Source organism: Poecilia formosa, unplaced genomic scaffold (genome assembly GCF_000485575.1).
Source record: "Poecilia formosa unplaced genomic scaffold, Poecilia_formosa-5.1.2 Scaffold97, whole genome shotgun sequence".
Classification (NCBI taxonomy): domain Eukaryota; kingdom Metazoa; phylum Chordata; class Actinopteri; order Cyprinodontiformes; family Poeciliidae; genus Poecilia; species Poecilia formosa.
The window spans coordinates 999,365-1,016,787 of NW_006800036.1; the positions used below are offsets into that span (position 1 = coordinate 999,365).

Sequence of the window (17,423 nt, forward strand, 5' to 3'; positions counted from 1 at the left end):
TGCCAATCTGGTAGAGACACGCCCATAATTTATTATCCAATTTGCCTTGCTTCTGAAATCTTCAACAAATTCATTGATGTTTTAAAAAAATGTTTTATGTTTTTATATTAAATTTCTTCATCCAACTGTAAAATCCCTTGTTGAATATTAGAAACTTTAAAGATTTATGTAGCTTCAGTAGCTAAAATAAAAAAAAGTGAAGTATTGTATGATTGATTTTATGTATTTAGCAGACTCATGGTCCACATAGGAAATATTGCTTTCAGAATTTTCTTTACAGTTTTTTTTTTCTTTACTGTTTTGTTTATTGAAAAGGGAAATTCTGACTTATTTATACCAGGAGTCATATTGAATGCGTTTGGTGTTATCTGTACCGCAGTGTTCCACAGATCTGTCAGAGAGAAAGGATATCTCATAAGTAAACAGGTCCCCACCCAATAAAAAGATAGAGTAAAAGTGTACAGCTCTTCAACAGCATTTTCAAGACATCCCATGGTGACGGAAAAAAGAAAAAAAAAGAGAGTGTATTAGCAGGCCTGTCATGTAACGAGTGGCAGGATATATTACAGCTGGAAGCGGTTTTAAAACAAGTTGGAGCCCTTCCAGGAAAGTCTCAGAGCAATATCTTCAGTCGTATGGCTTGGAAAAGGCATTCTGCTGCTGTTGCTACTGGCAGCAGAGTTACTGACAATATTTAATACTATATAGATTTTACCTGCTGGGAAATCATTTCACAAGGTCTGTGGGGCTTCAATAAAACTAGAATACAAATGTCAGCTGTTGTGAAAGTCCACAAACTTTGTTCTACAATAGTTTCTTCCAAACAACAGATGTGACCCGTGTATTTTTTCATTATAATAAAACAAAAATGTAATTATGATTTGTTTGTTGCAGCTATTTCATAAGAAATTGCATCTATTAATAAAAAGGGAACTGTCATTAAATGTCATTTGTGTAATTCAAATGCTTTTAAAATAATCACGGCCCAACTCTAGACAGTTGTTTAACAGAGAAAATGGGTTCAAATAGGTAAAATGTAAGAGAAACACTGCCATCATGTGGTAAAATGTAAAAACGACCAATATTAAAAATAAAGTCTAACATAACTAACTGTGTAGTCGTTTGTAACATTGTAAATTAAATTGCACACATACAAGTAAACACCAATAGTTATTTAGTCACAGTTATTGTGTTTTAATTAGAACAGTCTTTCAGCGGAACCTCACAGAGCCGTTTATATGTTGCTAGTCGGACTTGTATTCCAGTTACACTGAAACCAACGCTACTTGCTGGAGAGAAGCCTGCTCAGCGTAGTGTTTTGGTCATGTTGAAGAATGTTCTGAGCAGGTTGGTGACAGAAACAGGTCGTGTTCACCGTCATGTGAATCGCGCTTCGTCCATACAGACGCTGACAACCTGCCGTGTGTCGGTGAGGAGCTTCGCCGAGGTGAAGGACGAGGTGCAGCTTCCTTTCGACTCCTCCCTGCTGGAAGTACTGGTCTGTCCGCTGTCCAAGAAGCCACTGAGGTAAACAGGTGACTGGGTTTCTCTTTGAAGGGTGTCGGGGGCAGAAAGGTACATTTGAGATTGAAACAGTGAGACTGATTTAACAGGACGACGGTGACGTCGGCATCCGACTTGATTAAAGGGCTATTCCGCTGCTTTTAACGGCCCTGCACAAACTATAATCTTAGTTCCCAAAATAAAACGCTCACCTGAATTTGACTATAGATAAACGAATTTTATCCCGAAACCACCTCAGTCAGAGGTACTCTATAATCTGCTCTCAAAAAACAACCATAAAATAAACAACCTTTTGTCAATTCCTTTCTTTTTCGCACAGGTGCGCTACCTACTAATGCTACCTACCTACCTACAACGGCACAAAATTGCAATACTTAGACATGTCAAAAATGTATTCTACATTAAAGACAGTTTATAGAAAATCCAGGTTTTTAATTAATTAACCTGTACTAAATTTATAACTCAAAAAAGAGCCACGGTAAAGCCTTTTTTTTTCATAATCTTGAATAGGGTTCAACCTGAAAACTTAAACTACTTAGAAAGGTGACTAGTATAATTTTTATTTGCACATTTTCCAGTAGGCAGTAATGGTGATTTGTGTATTTAGTTTATGAAAACTCAAGGATGCTATAGCTCATCTGGCTTCTTACCAATTAGCTTTCAAGCTAAAAAACAAAACAAAAAAGAAGACCTTAGAATTTGCCTTTTTGTAATCTGAACCCAGACTGCTACAGTATAAAATGGCAAAGCGCTGAATCCCATGTCTCACTGTATAAGTTTGCAAGCATACAAGTTATATGATGTTTTCTTAAGTCATTCTGTAGTATTTTTTTTACACCAGAAAATAAGCAAATTGATAAGGAAATAAAATCAAAGTATTATTGTAGAATGCATTCATAAAAACCTTCTCGTTTGTGTATAGTAGCAGGTGGTCATGGCAGAATAACACGTCTTCTCTATCTCCAGGTACGACGCCAACACCAATGAGCTGATCAACGAGGAGCTCGGCATCGCTTATCCCATCGTTGACGGCATTCCAAACATGATCCCGCAGGAGGCCAGGCTGATACAGAAAGACACTCAAACTCCAAAGACACCTGCAGAGTAGAATATCTTTGTTGGACCGAACTCTAACTAACATACATCTATCCTCTGACTGACTTAGTGATTTGAATCCAGTGGTGGGTTATTGTTGAACTGCCAGAATGTTCTCCCTGTCCATGATGGTGGGACTGGTTCCCATTGTGTCTCTTTGTGGTTTGTTCTTCTCTGCCGCTGTGGATGAGAACTTCCCTCAGGGCTGCACCAGCAGCAACAGTCTGTGTTTCTACAGCCTGCTGCTGCCGGTCACCATCCCAGTCTATGTCTTCTTCCACCTTTGGAGCTGGATGGGGATCAAGCTCTTCAGGCACAACTAGACTTAGAATGTTAAATGTTTTCTCATCCAGAAAAATGTATATATTTTCTGACGTAACTTGGGATTTTTCAGCTCCTTGAGTTCATGCTTGATACGTATTTTTCAAACAACAATGCAGAGCTCTTAGAGATCTGCCAAGATGGAGATATTCTGGATTTTTTTTTCTGTACCCCGACACTAGTCTCAGTGTAAATGTCAAACGCCTGTGTATACAACCTAAAGCTTCTGTTTCTATAGAGATTAAACAAATAAATCTGTGCTGAATCCTCTTGAGAAATTTGTAGCCTGTTTTTATAGTGAAAGGAAGTGAACCGCACTATCTTTTCAATAAATTAACTTTAATAGATAAAAGGCAATTTTCTTACATAACAAATTCACGAACTACAGTTTGTCAAATATAAAAATTGGCGTTGGAGAATTTCTTAAACTTCAAAGCTTGTAACAAAATAACTGTAGAAAATGTAACATTGACAGAATGAACTAGAAATTCATACAAAGTTTATGGTTGGAACTGCAAAAGGCAACTGATTTTTAACCACTTGGTGTAAGTTAAAACAATAGTACCTGCTAAATTATTACTGACAACAATGGCTCTTAAGCTCATGTCACAAGCATGCTGAGAGAAATCCAGATGGTCTAAGCCCTCTTGCTACAAAAATGAGATGAGCTCAAACTTTTCATTTTCTTCCTGAATGGCACTTCTTGGATTCAACATCTCTTCCCTGAGCGAGTTTCATCAGCGGCGAATACGGACGAGGCGAGTGCCCCTCTCCCTTTGTCTTGAAGAAGAAGGGCTTGTTGAGTCTCAGCTGAACCACTCCGACCTGAAATCCGAGAAAAAGAAAAAGATCAGCAGTGGCACAACACCATCACTGACTCTGTTTTTGTGTAAACATAATAGTAAGATGTCTAACCGCGAAAAACAGTATGGAAAGTGTGGAAAGTATTTTCCAGGTCTAGATGAGGACAGAAATGACTGATTTCCTCACATCCTTAAAGGGGAAACAAATTCTATAAATTGTGCATTTAAAATGTATGTAGTAATTAAAAATTATTGAAATATCTCTCAAGTTTGATTGTGAATGAGGTATTTTTTGCTAGTTTAGTAAAACAATTAAAGCTCCTTACCTACATAAAAACTCAAAAACAAAAGGTAGCAATATATTTATCTAAAGGTGCGTCTTGATGAACTAGAATGTCATTGAAAAACATTTCCAGAAGAACAATGTTAACTTACTAAATCCAATTTGAATTTGACGAGTGTTTGTGATCAAGGTTTCTACCATCTACCTTGAAACTACGACGAAAAGTTTGTTTGGAGCAGCCAATGTGAACCTTTTCGACCTCATCACTCACACACAATGCTGTTAGTGGTATTGGTGCAGAAAGCAACATTGATGCTCCATGGATGTTTCTTCCGCTTCCCTTCGAATGGGTGTCCCAAGAGTGCAATGATCCCCAAACTCAGATCAAAGCTGGTTTCAATTGACTCCACCAATCAAACACTGAGCCCAGAATTATAGCGAAAGGTTGTTAATTTGATATATTTGACCCTGTATGTAAAATGTGACCTTATCTGGCTTAATAAAATAAATAAATAAATTCAAGCTCATGAACTTTGTGCTTGTTTTTAAAGTAAAAGTCGTGTAATTATTCAATGCAGGAAAATAAATGAAAATAAATTTTCAAATAAATTATGAAAAGCCCCAAGTTATATTCAAGGCTCCTAATAAGAGTCTGTTTAAATTGCTCACCAAAACTGTACGCCAATTAGCATCAGTAGGTAGCACACAAATCAATTATTTTGTGCACATTGGTAGTGTCATATAAGATCAACTAAAATTTCACCTAAAGTATAGAGAATTTTGTTTTTACAGCCAACTAGTGAATTGGTTTGCACAAATCAGCATTTTTTTTTTTTTTTATTATTTGCTTATTTTCAAAGATATGATTGTAAATGCCTGAGTCTGAGTGGTGTCACCTGGCTCACATCTTTCTTCCCAGCGTGGCAGTGGTGGTCGTCCTCACTGGAGGTAGTGGTGTTGACCGACTTGGTTTCAGCTTCTGACTGAGGGCTCGGAGTGTTTTCACATGAGGGTTCCTTCTTAGCCGCTGCTGCATTCTGCTCAGGACTTTTTTTTGCTTTGTGTTTTCTGTAGACCTCACGTGTCTTCCCTTGCTCTCCCCTCGCTCTCTGTGGCAAGCTAAGATCCAAAGGTTTCATGTTCTGAGATTCCGAAGTGGCTCTGTTTTTCTGGCAGAAGCGGAGGTAGGAGGAGAGCTCGGCGGTGAAGAAGTTTTCTGTCTGAGTTGAAGTGTTTGCTAAAGCGGGACACGGGGGCGGCTCACCAATGTCCAGACGATCTGAGCAGCATCGTTTGATCAGCACACCGTCCGGGGTTGGGTTTACAATCATCGGATCATCCAAGAAAGGATTGTGCTTCTCATGTTGAGACGCTGCTTTCTCTCCAGCTTGGCTCGAGTGTTTACGAAGCGGATCGATGTCTTCCTCCCGGTCTGTTTTTGTTTCCCGCACACACAGATGTATTGCTCCGTCCTGTCCTTTATCTGATGTTTCATTACATTGTTTTCTCTCTCCCACAGCAGAGTGCCGGTTCTTGTCTTGCTGAGGGGATGCAGAAATAATTCCGTCACTGGATTCGCTGCCGGAAGTTTCCGGGCTTCTCGCTCTGAACGTCTTCTGGGTGATGAACAGGTCCTGGCTGTTTATATCATCACTGTTGTACTGAAAGTCATTGTCATGTGGTTTAATCTGGCTTTTTCCCATCACCTGGGAGCAGCTCTCGCCTTTTCTCGCGGCTTCCATTTCTTTTGGTGACGAAGAGGTGAAGATTGGACGCTTGACGCGTATGTAGGGGGGCAACCCAAACGCCACCATCTTCTTTTTCTTGGTTTCTTTCACAGATTTTCCAGATAAAGAGTTTAGCGTCTCGTTTTGGCAATTGGCAAGCTTTTTACCACCCTCGAAGAGTTTCAGATCAAGATTCAATGCTAATTTGTTTTTCTTTTTTTCCTTCCCTTTCTTCTTGTCCCTATCTTTTTCCTTCTTCTTTTCTTTTTTCTTTTCCTTCTTTGCCATTATGGCTTCTTTGAATTTGGAGTTTTTCTTTTCCTTCTGGACACTCTCCTTTATCTTTGTGGGACTGCGCGTTTTATGTTTTGCAGTTTTCTTGTTCTTCTTGTAGTCTTTCTTTGGTTTACTTTTCAATGGTGAAGGCCAAAGTCCTTTGAAGAAGTCTGCAGCCTCACAGTCACTCATGACTCTTGGACAAAAAGACAGAAAAAAGACAAACACATTATTCTAGATAAACGCATGTATAACTTTATCCTGAGAGGTTACCAAACTTTGAGTGTTTTTTTGAAAGCTTTCAAAAGATTTGTTATATCCCATTTTTTACAACTGAAAAGATTTGAAGACACAATGCATGCGCAAAGGTGAAACATGTTACAAATACAAAGCTGAAATCGAGTGAACAGAACATCCGGGAAATGTTCCACACTAATCTTTAAAAACCAGACACTTCATTCCGGCAACTTGTTAAACAGTAACTGCTCAGAAAATTATCATTGTAGACTTTATGTTTATTAGAATATCCCGTATTTAGGATATTAGCTTAGCCTGATACAGAAGCTAGTGCTTCGTAAGCACGTCAATGAGAAATATTCAACATTGCAACATCTCAAAAAATGTACCACATAGAAATACTCCTAAGACGGACGGAACTATTGTAATAAGCTAACTGCGTAAGTTTAATGTAAGTTGTTACATTAAAAAGTAACAACTTAAAATTGCCGCGGTCCAGAGAATTACCAATCACAAACAAAATTGTAAAAAAAAAAAAAAGGAATACTTTTTTACACATCTAGTTTCTTATACATTTAGCTCCCTATTTTTTGTTTTTCCAAGCTGGTAATTCAACTGTCTCCTGTATATTTTACTTTACTTACGAGAAAACTGCTGGTAGTAGCATGAGATAAAAAGGATTTAGCAAACTCACCGGATGAAGCCAACAAGACTCGGTGTCTTTAGGACCTCAATAGGTCCTAATGGTGAAGGCCATTAGGACCTTCACCAATAGGACCTCTCTCTCTCTCTCTCTCTTTCTCTCTCTCTCTCTCTCTTACCACTCAGTGCTTATTTTTGCCTAATTATATGCTTCATACGGGTTGAAATTTAGGTAAAAACGATATGAAACGCTTTTTGATATTATAACTACCTTCGAAGAGAAGTTTCAGTGGCCCAGTCAGCGATTTCACCTCAAAGAGGCCGCCGCCTCTGCTCGTGGTGCTTTCAAGTACACCACGTAAAGCTGGTGTCTAACTATTTGCATTTTCACTTTTTAAATCTAAATTTAGCAATAAGTTTTATTTAACTAATATTTGAGAAAATTTAATTTGAGTTCTGTTAAAAAGAAGTTTTACTCATGAGTGTAAGTCTTTAATCAATGTTTAATTTCCACCTGAAGGAGGCTAATCTTTTCAATTATGTAAAAATAGTTTGGACCACTGTCGCCATGGGCGCTTACTATGTGCATTTTCAGTTTACAAGAACAGGCTTCGGAATCAAACGCATTTAAAGAAATTCACTAATATGTACACACACAGTCATATTCAATAAATGCTTTTTGATGAGGCTCACTTTTCACATTAAAGCCGCCTCATTAAAATAACCCTTAAACATACTTTTCATTAAAACCATATTTTTTTGTACTATAATTTTTTTTATATATAGGTTTGATGTAATATTCTAATTTTATGTTATGTTTTTGTTACTGAAAAAAACATAAAATCATAATGATAAAGAGAAACAAAGTTTGGAAAATACCAGGAACTATAGAGATATAGTTCCTGAAATAAATTGACTTTTCAGTAATATTCTGACTTATTCTGAAATCTTAAGGAATCTGCTAACAAAAGAGTCTTAGCATAAAAAACAAGAATTTGTAATTTGCTTTTTGCGTTCGTACATTATTTCTGATCAATTGCGTGAATAATCCAAATAAACCGTCCACCTCCACTCCTCCTACTCTATATGATCACACTCAATGCTATGCTGTGACTCAGACTTTCTCTGCAAGTCAGTTAAAGCTTGAAACTTTCTCTGACAGAGACCGCCTGGGGGTGATCCTAAGTGGGCTAAAACATATTTTAGACAACACAGCGGCCTGTTTTTAGTGATATTGTTCAAGCCCACTGATTGGTTTGTAAACCAATAGGCTGCTAATCTCATCCAAAAAGTCGATCTTCGTAGAAAACTTGCTTTTCAGTTCAAAATCTTTACCTAGAGAATTTTTAAAAGCTTCTTTTTGTTGTTCTGTCTAAGGCCATGGATGTGAATAATGAAATTTCACTTTAAATTACTAAGTTACATCCTTTCATTTAGTATAACCTACCTATTGCACATTTACAGTGGAGGGGTCTCGCCCAGCTGTCTATGGGCGAGACAAAGAGTCTCCCTGGACCTGTCACCAGTCCAAAACTCTGTAACACAAAGATACGCAGGATAAACAAGAATGCATACACTCTGAAGATCACACTCTGCACAGCAATTTAGAGTGATTAATTACAGTGTTACGTGCATGGTTTTGAACTGTGCAAAGAAACTGGAGTGCCCAGAGAGAACCTAGGCATGCAGAGACAAAATACAAACTATGCGAGCTTCGACCGGGATTTGACATTAGCGGTTGCACGTGCACCCATGTAAATGTTTTTTTTCTCTCATCTAACCCAATTATTTTATAACTTTTATAACAAGTACCATCTCAGTAAACACTGCATTTTCAAAACCAACATTTACAATCAATTTTAAAGCAGCATGCTACGAGACCTGGATTTTTTCATCCATCACTTATCTTCTGACTTTTTCTGAGACTGGGTTGCTAGGGAAACAGATCAAGGAAAGAAAACTATCTCACTCTTTCGGTCATGTTCTACACCTCCAAAAGAACCTGACCCTAACCCTATGGTCAGAACACAGACGGAGCAGGAAACTGAAAGCTTTTTTGTTCTTTCTCCACCACAACAATCTGGAAAAGAGTGAGCGTTACAGTCACAAGACTTCAATCTGTCGATCCATCTTCTTCTCCTTTCTACCATCATTTGTGAACAAGACACCTGAACTCCTCCTCAGCTGAGAACAGTTGGCTTCAGATAGAGAGAAGCAGACTCTCAAAACATGATGAAATCAAATTACTTGACTTTTTAAATTTGTTGTGATATCATTTTATTGAACTCCAAGACACTGACACTTTTTTTTTTTTTTACATAGGCATAAAAGGATACAGAAAGGTGAGAAAATGCCACATTTGTTGAGTCTATCAAAAACTGAAAACAGGACATATTTAAATGTCTGGGTTGTTGCAAGCTCTCAGACATATTCAGCCTCGCTGATGTGCAAAGAGAGACCGAATAGATGCATTAGATTGATGTCAGTTTTTGTATAAACTCGTTTGTCTCTTGCCTGAGGTGTTGAATTGCACATTATGACTTGCAGATTTGCACCATCCTCAGGCCCCTTTCTTCTCTTTCTGCTGCATTTATGCAGCAGGAAGGTCGACTCTGCGGACTTACCTGTCTTGACTGGGAATTCACCTGAAGAAGTTCGACGTTTTCTCCATGGGTGAAATACTTTGGGTATTTTTTTTTTATTATTATTTAGTTTAATCCTAGGATGACAAAAAATGAACAGATTATGTTTCACTTAATCAACCAAATTTTGTTGAACAATCTCAACTATCCTTTAATTAACATTACCAGCTTCGTTCCAAAATATGGATAAATGAAAATGTTGTTCTTTTCATGCCTGACATCAATTAGTGTGAAACTGAAGAACCTTAATAAATAAAGTCCAGTAGTTCTTGCAAGGTTTTTCTGGCATTGGCATAAATGTGTCTTTTGGATAAAGCTTTAGTTTGTGGAATAGTTGCAAAACTTACAAGAATCCCATTACCTCCTACCAAAAATAAAATACACAAAAATGGTGTCAACGAATAAAACATGGGATGATGGTGATTTTACATGAACATTTCTACAACTTTGATGAAAAGAAGACAAGAACAACTGGTCTGCAAAGCTTCCAAGAAGCTGACAGCAACTCTGTAGGAGCTGTAAGGATTTCTTCTTAGTGTTGGTTGTGTTCTTTACATCCTCCTATATTTGTTGGTAGTTGAAAGAGAGAAATATTTTAATTCCAAAAACATAAAAAAAAATAATAATAATAACATCCTGGCTTGAGTAAAAATCTCTCATAACCTTGTGAGAGCTTGTTACTGTCTTTTTAACTACACTCAAACTTTTGGGCCACAACACCAAAAGATATTGCGCTAAGACACCAGTCCAACAAACGAATGTCAAACTCACAGTGAAACATGACGGGAACATTATGCTACCAATCATAAATACTTGGAGGCTTTTACAATGTAGAAACTGCAAATACTGCCAAACCAAGCTACTATTTTCTGATCGATTCCTGTTAGATTTAATGCTTAAATTTAATGAAAATGTCTGACCCAACATCACTATTCATCATCCGTGGATTTTCATAATGTCAAGCCAAACTGCAGTGAAAAACATATTGTCTATTTTTGATTTAAATTTACAGTAGTGAAGCTTCAATTGACCACAAATAACTCTGAGTTGGCTACTGTGTGACTGATATATGACTCGGTTTCTTTCCCTTTCTCTCCCTGTCAGTTAATTATAGGATGAAAGAAGAAAAGAGGCATTACAATAATTGCTAAAATGCTTTGCACTGAAAGCAGCTGTGTGGTTCTTGATCATCTAAAATTAGCCCATTTGGAGCTCTAGTAGTGCAATTTTGTTGTTGGAAATATGATTAAAAAAAAAATCTTATAATCCTCCAGCTTAATGGGCTCATTATGCTCCCACATTTATGTTTGGGGTCTTGTAATTTTGCCTGTGGGGAGGTTTCTGTTGCCATGCCAATGGCACAAACCTGGAAATATTCTCTCAGATCGACTGTGCTTAAACACCCTCTTCTTTCTTTGCAAATGAAAGCTGAAAAATGAGGTTCACATATATTGAGCCACTTTTCGAACAAGTAATTTCCTTGACACAACTTTTCCCATGAATTGATTGTTCCTAGGATTGATTATTTATTTATTTATTTATTTATTTATTTATTTATTTATTTTATGTAGGTTGCAGTATTCACTGTCAAATACATTTTCGTCAAATACCAAACTATGACTTTTCTGACTTTTATTGGTTTGAGCTATCGGTTTTAGACAGAGAACTGAATGCAGTGTGTGTGTTTAACAGCCCGTTAGTTTCCTGTTAAACTTTCTTTCAAATGCAATGTTGTCATCTTACTGCAAATCTTCTTTTTTTTATTTTTTATTTAAATACTGCCTGCAGTAGCACCAGTTCTGTTGTTTAAAAAAGAAATATGACTCTAGCAGTGTGGTGTGGTGGTGCCTGGCTAGTAGCAGTAAAATTATATTGTATTGCCTTGGGGGGGGAGTCTGCAGTTACGGGAAGAAGGGTCAGACAGGGTTGATGAACTGCATGTGAACGTCATCACATCAGTCACTGTTACTCCTCTGCTTACAGTATAATTAATGTCAACAACCAGCTACAAAAGTGTCACTGTAATCCATTATAGTAAAATGTAAAAAAAACAAAAAAAAACACAAAAAAAACAGTGTATTTAAATGATTCAAGTTATTCATTTGTATGAAAAAATACATTTTTAACAAAAGTGCTAAGGACTTTTCTTTTTTTAATTGAAGTTGAATTTTCTGTATCAAATAAAGTAACAGAGCAATCCAAAGGTCTTATTTCTTTTATTGATGAGAAGTCAAGAAATAAGAAAATATATACAGATATCAAAATATCTATCTATACAGACAAATATCTATCATTCCATCCATGCACCTACCCACCCAAATTTCCAGTGCAATTTTCTCATCTTTCTGCAAATTTAATTTATTTTTTATTTTAGTTCTTTAAACTGCCTATAGCCACACCAGTTATGTTATTTAAAAAAAAAAGAAATATATCTGCAGCAGTGCAGTGTAGTGGTGACTGGTGACAGTAAATTTATATATTATCGCTTTTTTTTTTTTTTTTTTTTTTTTTCAGAAAAAGGCTCTGCAGTTTAAAAAAATGTCCCCATGTACATTTTCAAAGGTTCTCAGTGTCAACTTTAAATTATAGTAACATTTTGAGAAGATTTTCAGACTAGTAAGCAGATGTGATTGCATTAAAGTGCTCACATTAAGTCCATGAGAGCTACTTTCCTGCAACTTTTAGATGCGTTCCCTTTTCCAACAGATAAAATAAAGGCTTTGTTAGACTTCTCTAGAGCTGAATGACTGATGAGGGGGATTCAGCAATTTCATTTAGATGTATAAGAACAGGATAAAAGTGGCAGGATAGTGGCTCTTTAGGGGCTAGACTCTGGCACCTCTGCATTAAGAACATAATCAAAGATGTGTTTTTAGGTGAGACTGTGCAGAGCTTTGGGCAGCAGCAATTATTTTCTGTTTTCTCTGAACATGTCTGCAGATTTTCTTCTCAACAGCTCTGCTCATGTCTGAACACAACCATCATTTGTCATTGCAGAATTGTTGGAGGAACCTTTACTGTGATAGCTGTCAACTGCTAGTATCAATGTCCTAAGCAGAACAAATATCGAAAACGACTGAGTACACTGACAACAGGAGAGTGTAACAAGTAAAGGCCATGACTTTCTATGCAATCGCTACGTAAGACGTCATTTAAAAGAAATTAAATAATTTAACACCTTAAAATTGGACCTCCATCTCTTTATGAAGCTCCTGCTCTCTCTGTCACTCTGCCTTCACAACGTTTCTCAGTTAAGCCTTTAGTAAGCTTTTTACCAGCGTTGCACTGAGAAGTAGCTCATATAATGAGCTCAGTGGATACCCACTTCCACCAGGTGTTTGCGAATTGCTGCTGTCGCTAGTCTGATGGAGCTGAGTGGGAGAGACATGGGGGTTACTCTCATTAAATTGTGTTTTTTTACATCAGATGAACATGCCTTTGTGTTCTGTCCAGGCATATAAAAAAAATGTAAGGACATTGTTGTAACAGTTGGTGGAGATGCAACACAAAATACTTACTCCTGTATTGCAAAAAAGGTTTTCAGATTTTTCTTTGTAAAATTTCTGATTATCTAAAAAAAAAAAAAAACAGTAAAACCATGTATCACATGTATGAAACACCTTCTGTTGATCTATCACAGAAATTCTCAAAAGAAACTTTTGAAGTTATTGGTTATAATTAGAGCTGAGCAGTTAAACTCAGCAATATATGGCAACATATATTGCAAAACAATTTTTTGTTGATAGACAAATGAGTAAGGGTTATTATAGATCTTTATTATGCAGAAAAGATGACTACTTAGTGAGATAAAATGTAAAAAGTGGCACTAAGTACACGTATATACTTTTGCAGGAGACTTTGAAGATATCTCCATTTCTGTTCTCGTTCTCATACTTCCTTCCTTCTGATTTAGAATGAACCGCTGAAGTTACTCATCCCAAACATGGGGCCAAATATTTTCAAAAAGTCAACGCGTAACCTGAAAATAGCACTTCCATACTTCTCTGCCCACCAACTATTCTTGAGTCTTGCTGAGAGGCTTTTCCCTGCTGGTGTACCTGAACTGGAGCAGCTGTGGATGTCGGGACGTCCGGGTGCTTCCCAGCATATGCGCAGGGAATCACCACGTTGACAGCCCCACTTTGCACTACAGTTTCAGTCATCTCACATTATGTCTCCTTGTTAATTCATGCTTGTCACTTGTCACCAGGCGGGATGAGGCTGGTGGGACTTCTTTGGATGTCAATATGGGATTACTGTCTTCTTAAGACATCCCATCCATCTCGCTGCTGTTGCTTGCCGCAGGTGAACCCCCTGCACATTGAGGGAGCATGAGGTAATAAGAACGACAAGCTGCAGGACGTAAGCAAAGGCTAGAGGTTAATGTCTTTCGCAGATGAGCTCTCAACAAGCTGTGACCCGTGTTGTCAGTAATAGTATCACAGAAAAGCAGGAGGAGGCTTTTAGGGGTTGTGCCGATCACCACAAACCGTGCCACCCTGGTATGTAAACAATTTTATCTGCTGTCCAGTCAAAGCAATTATGTGAACGCTTGACTACTGGATGATAAATGCCAATATGTTTGGATGGCAGGAATGCAAGAGTGTTTGCAGAACTCACTCTGAGGCTTCTGAAAAAACACTGGTTTGGTATTTTAGAGCAAGACTTTTACTTTCCTAGTAGTCGCTGTAATCAGACCAAACGCTTTAGAACCACAAGAGGGAATGTCTAATTGACGTTTTTCCACCCTTTTTGGTTAGGAATCACCTCAGATTTCAAAGCTCGCAGAACATAAACATAGCCATACCCTGCTCCTGCTATATTTAGAAAACTCAAACCATCATGGTTATGTAATATGTAATGTATGCGACCAAAATAAGAAGCTTGGGGCTTCTTTTCAGTGCGAGCTATTTGCTGCTGCAGATCAGTGACCTTTGAGGGGGAAACCTGCCTGAAAGCTGAAGAGGTACGCATGGCCTTAACCCAGATGATCATATGACAGAGACGAAGTGAGGAATGGGGATGTTTGCTAGATTAATGATCATTCCAGTTTTATAAGGAGGGGTGTTGATGGTTTGAAGATTAAAAGACACATTGTGAGGTAAATGTATCCACTGAACATCTGAAAGACATAATGTATATTTTTGTGGGATTAATCCACATAAGCTAAAAAAAAAAAAAAAAAGTAAAGAAAACAATCAATCAATCGGTTTTTCAAGGTGTATTCGTTCAAGCATTCTTAATAACTTCAGAGCCGTCGGTGTCTCTGAGCTTTCGAAGTTCTCTGGCTCTTCATGTAACCCCAGACTGACTGATTGACTGATGTTCAGACTGAAGTTTTTTAGGGAACATATCTGTTGCAGATACTTTTGGTCGCCGAAGACAGAATTTATGACTGCCTGTATGCTTAAGCTCACTTTCTCGCAGCAGCTTTCGACTGGGACATATCACATCTGCACTGCAACGTATCCCAACTGGAATTTGAGACATTCCTCTAACCTTTTCAGCAACTGTTGCAATAAGGTAAAATGTATAAATCAATGTTAACCTATGAATACCTGATGTTCAGCGGCCCTGAATGACACTCATGTACACAAGCCCATCAGTCATGCCTACGACAATGACGACAGCAGCGTCGACCGACAACACGTCTCCCAAACTCCCTCTTAACCTTGGATTCAAGACGTTTCCTCTGACGTCAAGTTGGTATAAAAGCTCTCTTTTTTGAGAGGCAAACTCATTAAAACAATGTTAATTCTTGAGTTTAGTGTCTATGTAACCGGGGAGACTCTCTAATAGTCAATGAGAGTCATAAATCCATCCGAATGTTGCCTCTATTGTTGTTAGGCATGCTTGGAGTGGGACAAAAAAGGTCACATCACATGTGGACCAATTGGTATGGGGAGTTCTCAGAGGTGGAGGGGGAAAAAATCCAAGGGAGGAAAAATGTGGGAAGAAGTTCTAAACACACATTTTAGGATAGGTGGAAAAGTTTAGTCCAAAACTCAAACAAAATAAACCTCCAATCATTCTATGGCTGCTTTTGTTAGAGTAATTAACATTTATCGTGGTTTTCTGGGCTTTTAAGAAACTTTATAGTAGCTTAACATAAAGCTTCCTGTAAAATTCTCAGATTCTCTGTTTGGACATGTTTTTTTTTTTTGTTTTTTTTTTCCCCAGTCACCAATGTTTGAAAGCATTCAGGTTCAAAGCCATTCACTTGATGCCATATGACAGCAGAGAAGAGGAGGTGTTGTCGTTTGTGTCCTGCCCCCCTCCAAAAGCTGGAGGTATGACATCAACAGCAATAATGAAAGCAGCTCATCAACAACTGGACACCGGGGCTATAAAAGGAGCCTGTGGAGTCCAGTGCTTATCATAACTAATAGGAGCTAACCACCAAACCAGACTGGCTCGCTTAAGAGACCATAGCACCATATTTTATCTTTCATCACACCGAGGAGAAGGAGGCAACTCCACCACAGGTATGTTCATTCCGACCTGTCAGCCCCGAATCAAGTGGAGGCCAAATGCATCAAATTCAGCAGGGTTACTCTTTTGTATCTAAGAATAATAATGCTTTGTATTTCAGTATATGATATACAATGGAAGCTAATTCTAATTTGTTCACTTATTCAAGAGGGAGCTTGCCTTTAAGTGTTCTCAATTAAGCAAAATGTAGTGGAAAGCATGATTTTGAAAAAAGTCTTATTTGTTTCAACAGGTTGTAAAGGTCAACATGCAAAACGTGGACGTTAAAATTCTCATTGTCTTCTTTTGTGCTGTGCACCTTTCCATTTACTGCCAAGGGCGTCCTCTCAGGTAATTGCGCCGGTTAGTTCGAATTTTGACCCACATGATTAAAAATAGTATAAAACATTTTTTTGCGCAGTGACAGACTATTACTGGAATGTTAATGCTGCTATTCTGATGATTCTGCAGTAAAAGGACAGTGAGCGAAGTGCAGCTCATGCACAACCTGAGACACCACCAGCAGGTGCAGGAGCGCCGCGAGTGGCTGCAAACCAGGATCCAGGACATCCACAATGCTGCGGGCCGGGCCAGCAGTGCAGACACGGAGGGCTGGAAGAGAAGATTACATCCTGATGAGTTGGCCGAGCTGACACCAGAGGAGATAAAGGAAGCTTTGGACTTTCTGGAAAACCTCCTCAAATCAAAGCAGTGATGATTTTTTTTCTTCTTCCATATCTTTTTTTTATTTTGTTTGCATTCACATCACATTTCCAACATCTTAGATTTTAACAGTTATATTCTGTTTTTGAGTTTATATCTTGTTTTATTAGGGGTTTTTTATCTTTTTTTTGTGCTTATTTATTCAACTTTATTTATTTTTACTTTATTTTTTATTTATGAGACAGTGCCTCTGTTAGGCAGATCTTCCGTTATAGCTGCACTTTTATTGAACGACTTGTTTTATAAAACAAACATGAAGGAGTTAGTCTGAACTGGACCAATTATGTTTTTTTTTTCTTTTTTTTTTGGGGAATATTTTGCTCAGACAAAGCCCAAATGTTGGGTTTACTAAGGTTAAATGTGTAGTCTGTTGTTTTTGTGCATGTTGCCTACTAAATGTTTGATATGCCATCTGATTGGGCTTAAACATAGTTAGCCCTCTGTAGCCTGATAAGCTGTACTTAAAAAACTAAAATGATTTTTGTACTTTTATATACTATAACAATGCCATTGTAAAGCACAATGTTGTGTTTAAAATACGAGTCTATAGTGATATGGGAGAGGTAAAATAAATACAAAAAAAATCGTGCTTTGTTTGTTAATTCTATTTTATTAATTTATTAATTGTATCAAAGGCACACACAAAAAAAGAACAAGCAAGAGCCAAGCAACTGAAAAG

The 17,423-nt window shown here is 37.7% G+C and overlaps 4 protein-coding genes across 4 annotated transcripts; 3 read left to right on the forward strand and 1 right to left on the reverse strand.

Annotated features, from left to right (window-relative positions):
- The first annotated feature begins 1,236 nt into the window (after window positions 1–1,236).
- On the forward strand, window positions 1,237–2,641 carry pyurf (PIGY upstream open reading frame). The gene is made up of 2 exons (XM_007558551.2): window positions 1,237–1,527; window positions 2,491–2,641. Exons 1-2 carry the CDS (start codon window positions 1,325–1,327, stop codon window positions 2,630–2,632), a joined length of 345 nt encoding a protein of 114 aa, XP_007558613.1. The 5' UTR covers window positions 1,237–1,324; the 3' UTR covers window positions 2,633–2,641.
- A 68-nt stretch (window positions 2,642–2,709) lies between these two features.
- On the forward strand, window positions 2,710–3,211 carry LOC103142471 (phosphatidylinositol N-acetylglucosaminyltransferase subunit Y). The gene has a single exon (XM_007558552.2). The coding sequence runs from the start codon at window positions 2,730–2,732 to the stop codon at window positions 2,940–2,942; it is 213 nt and encodes a 70-aa protein (XP_007558614.1). The 5' UTR covers window positions 2,710–2,729; the 3' UTR covers window positions 2,943–3,211.
- Window positions 3,212–3,266: 55 nt separating this feature from the next.
- LOC103142473 (THO complex subunit 2-like) lies at window positions 3,267–7,271 on the reverse strand. Its single transcript, XM_007558553.2, has 3 exons — window positions 7,180–7,271; window positions 4,923–6,223; window positions 3,267–3,765 (listed from the first exon to the last, which is right to left on the reverse strand). Exons 2-3 carry the CDS (start codon window positions 6,219–6,221, stop codon window positions 3,619–3,621), a joined length of 1,446 nt encoding a protein of 481 aa, XP_007558615.1. The 5' UTR covers window positions 6,222–6,223; window positions 7,180–7,271; the 3' UTR covers window positions 3,267–3,618.
- A 7,484-nt stretch (window positions 7,272–14,755) lies between these two features.
- Window positions 14,756–17,219, forward strand: pth1a (parathyroid hormone 1a). The gene is made up of 2 exons (XM_007558616.2): window positions 14,756–16,372; window positions 16,493–17,219. Exons 1-2 carry the CDS (start codon window positions 16,290–16,292, stop codon window positions 16,734–16,736), a joined length of 327 nt encoding a protein of 108 aa, XP_007558678.1. The 5' UTR covers window positions 14,756–16,289; the 3' UTR covers window positions 16,737–17,219.
- The last annotated feature ends 204 nt before the right edge of the window (window positions 17,220–17,423 follow it).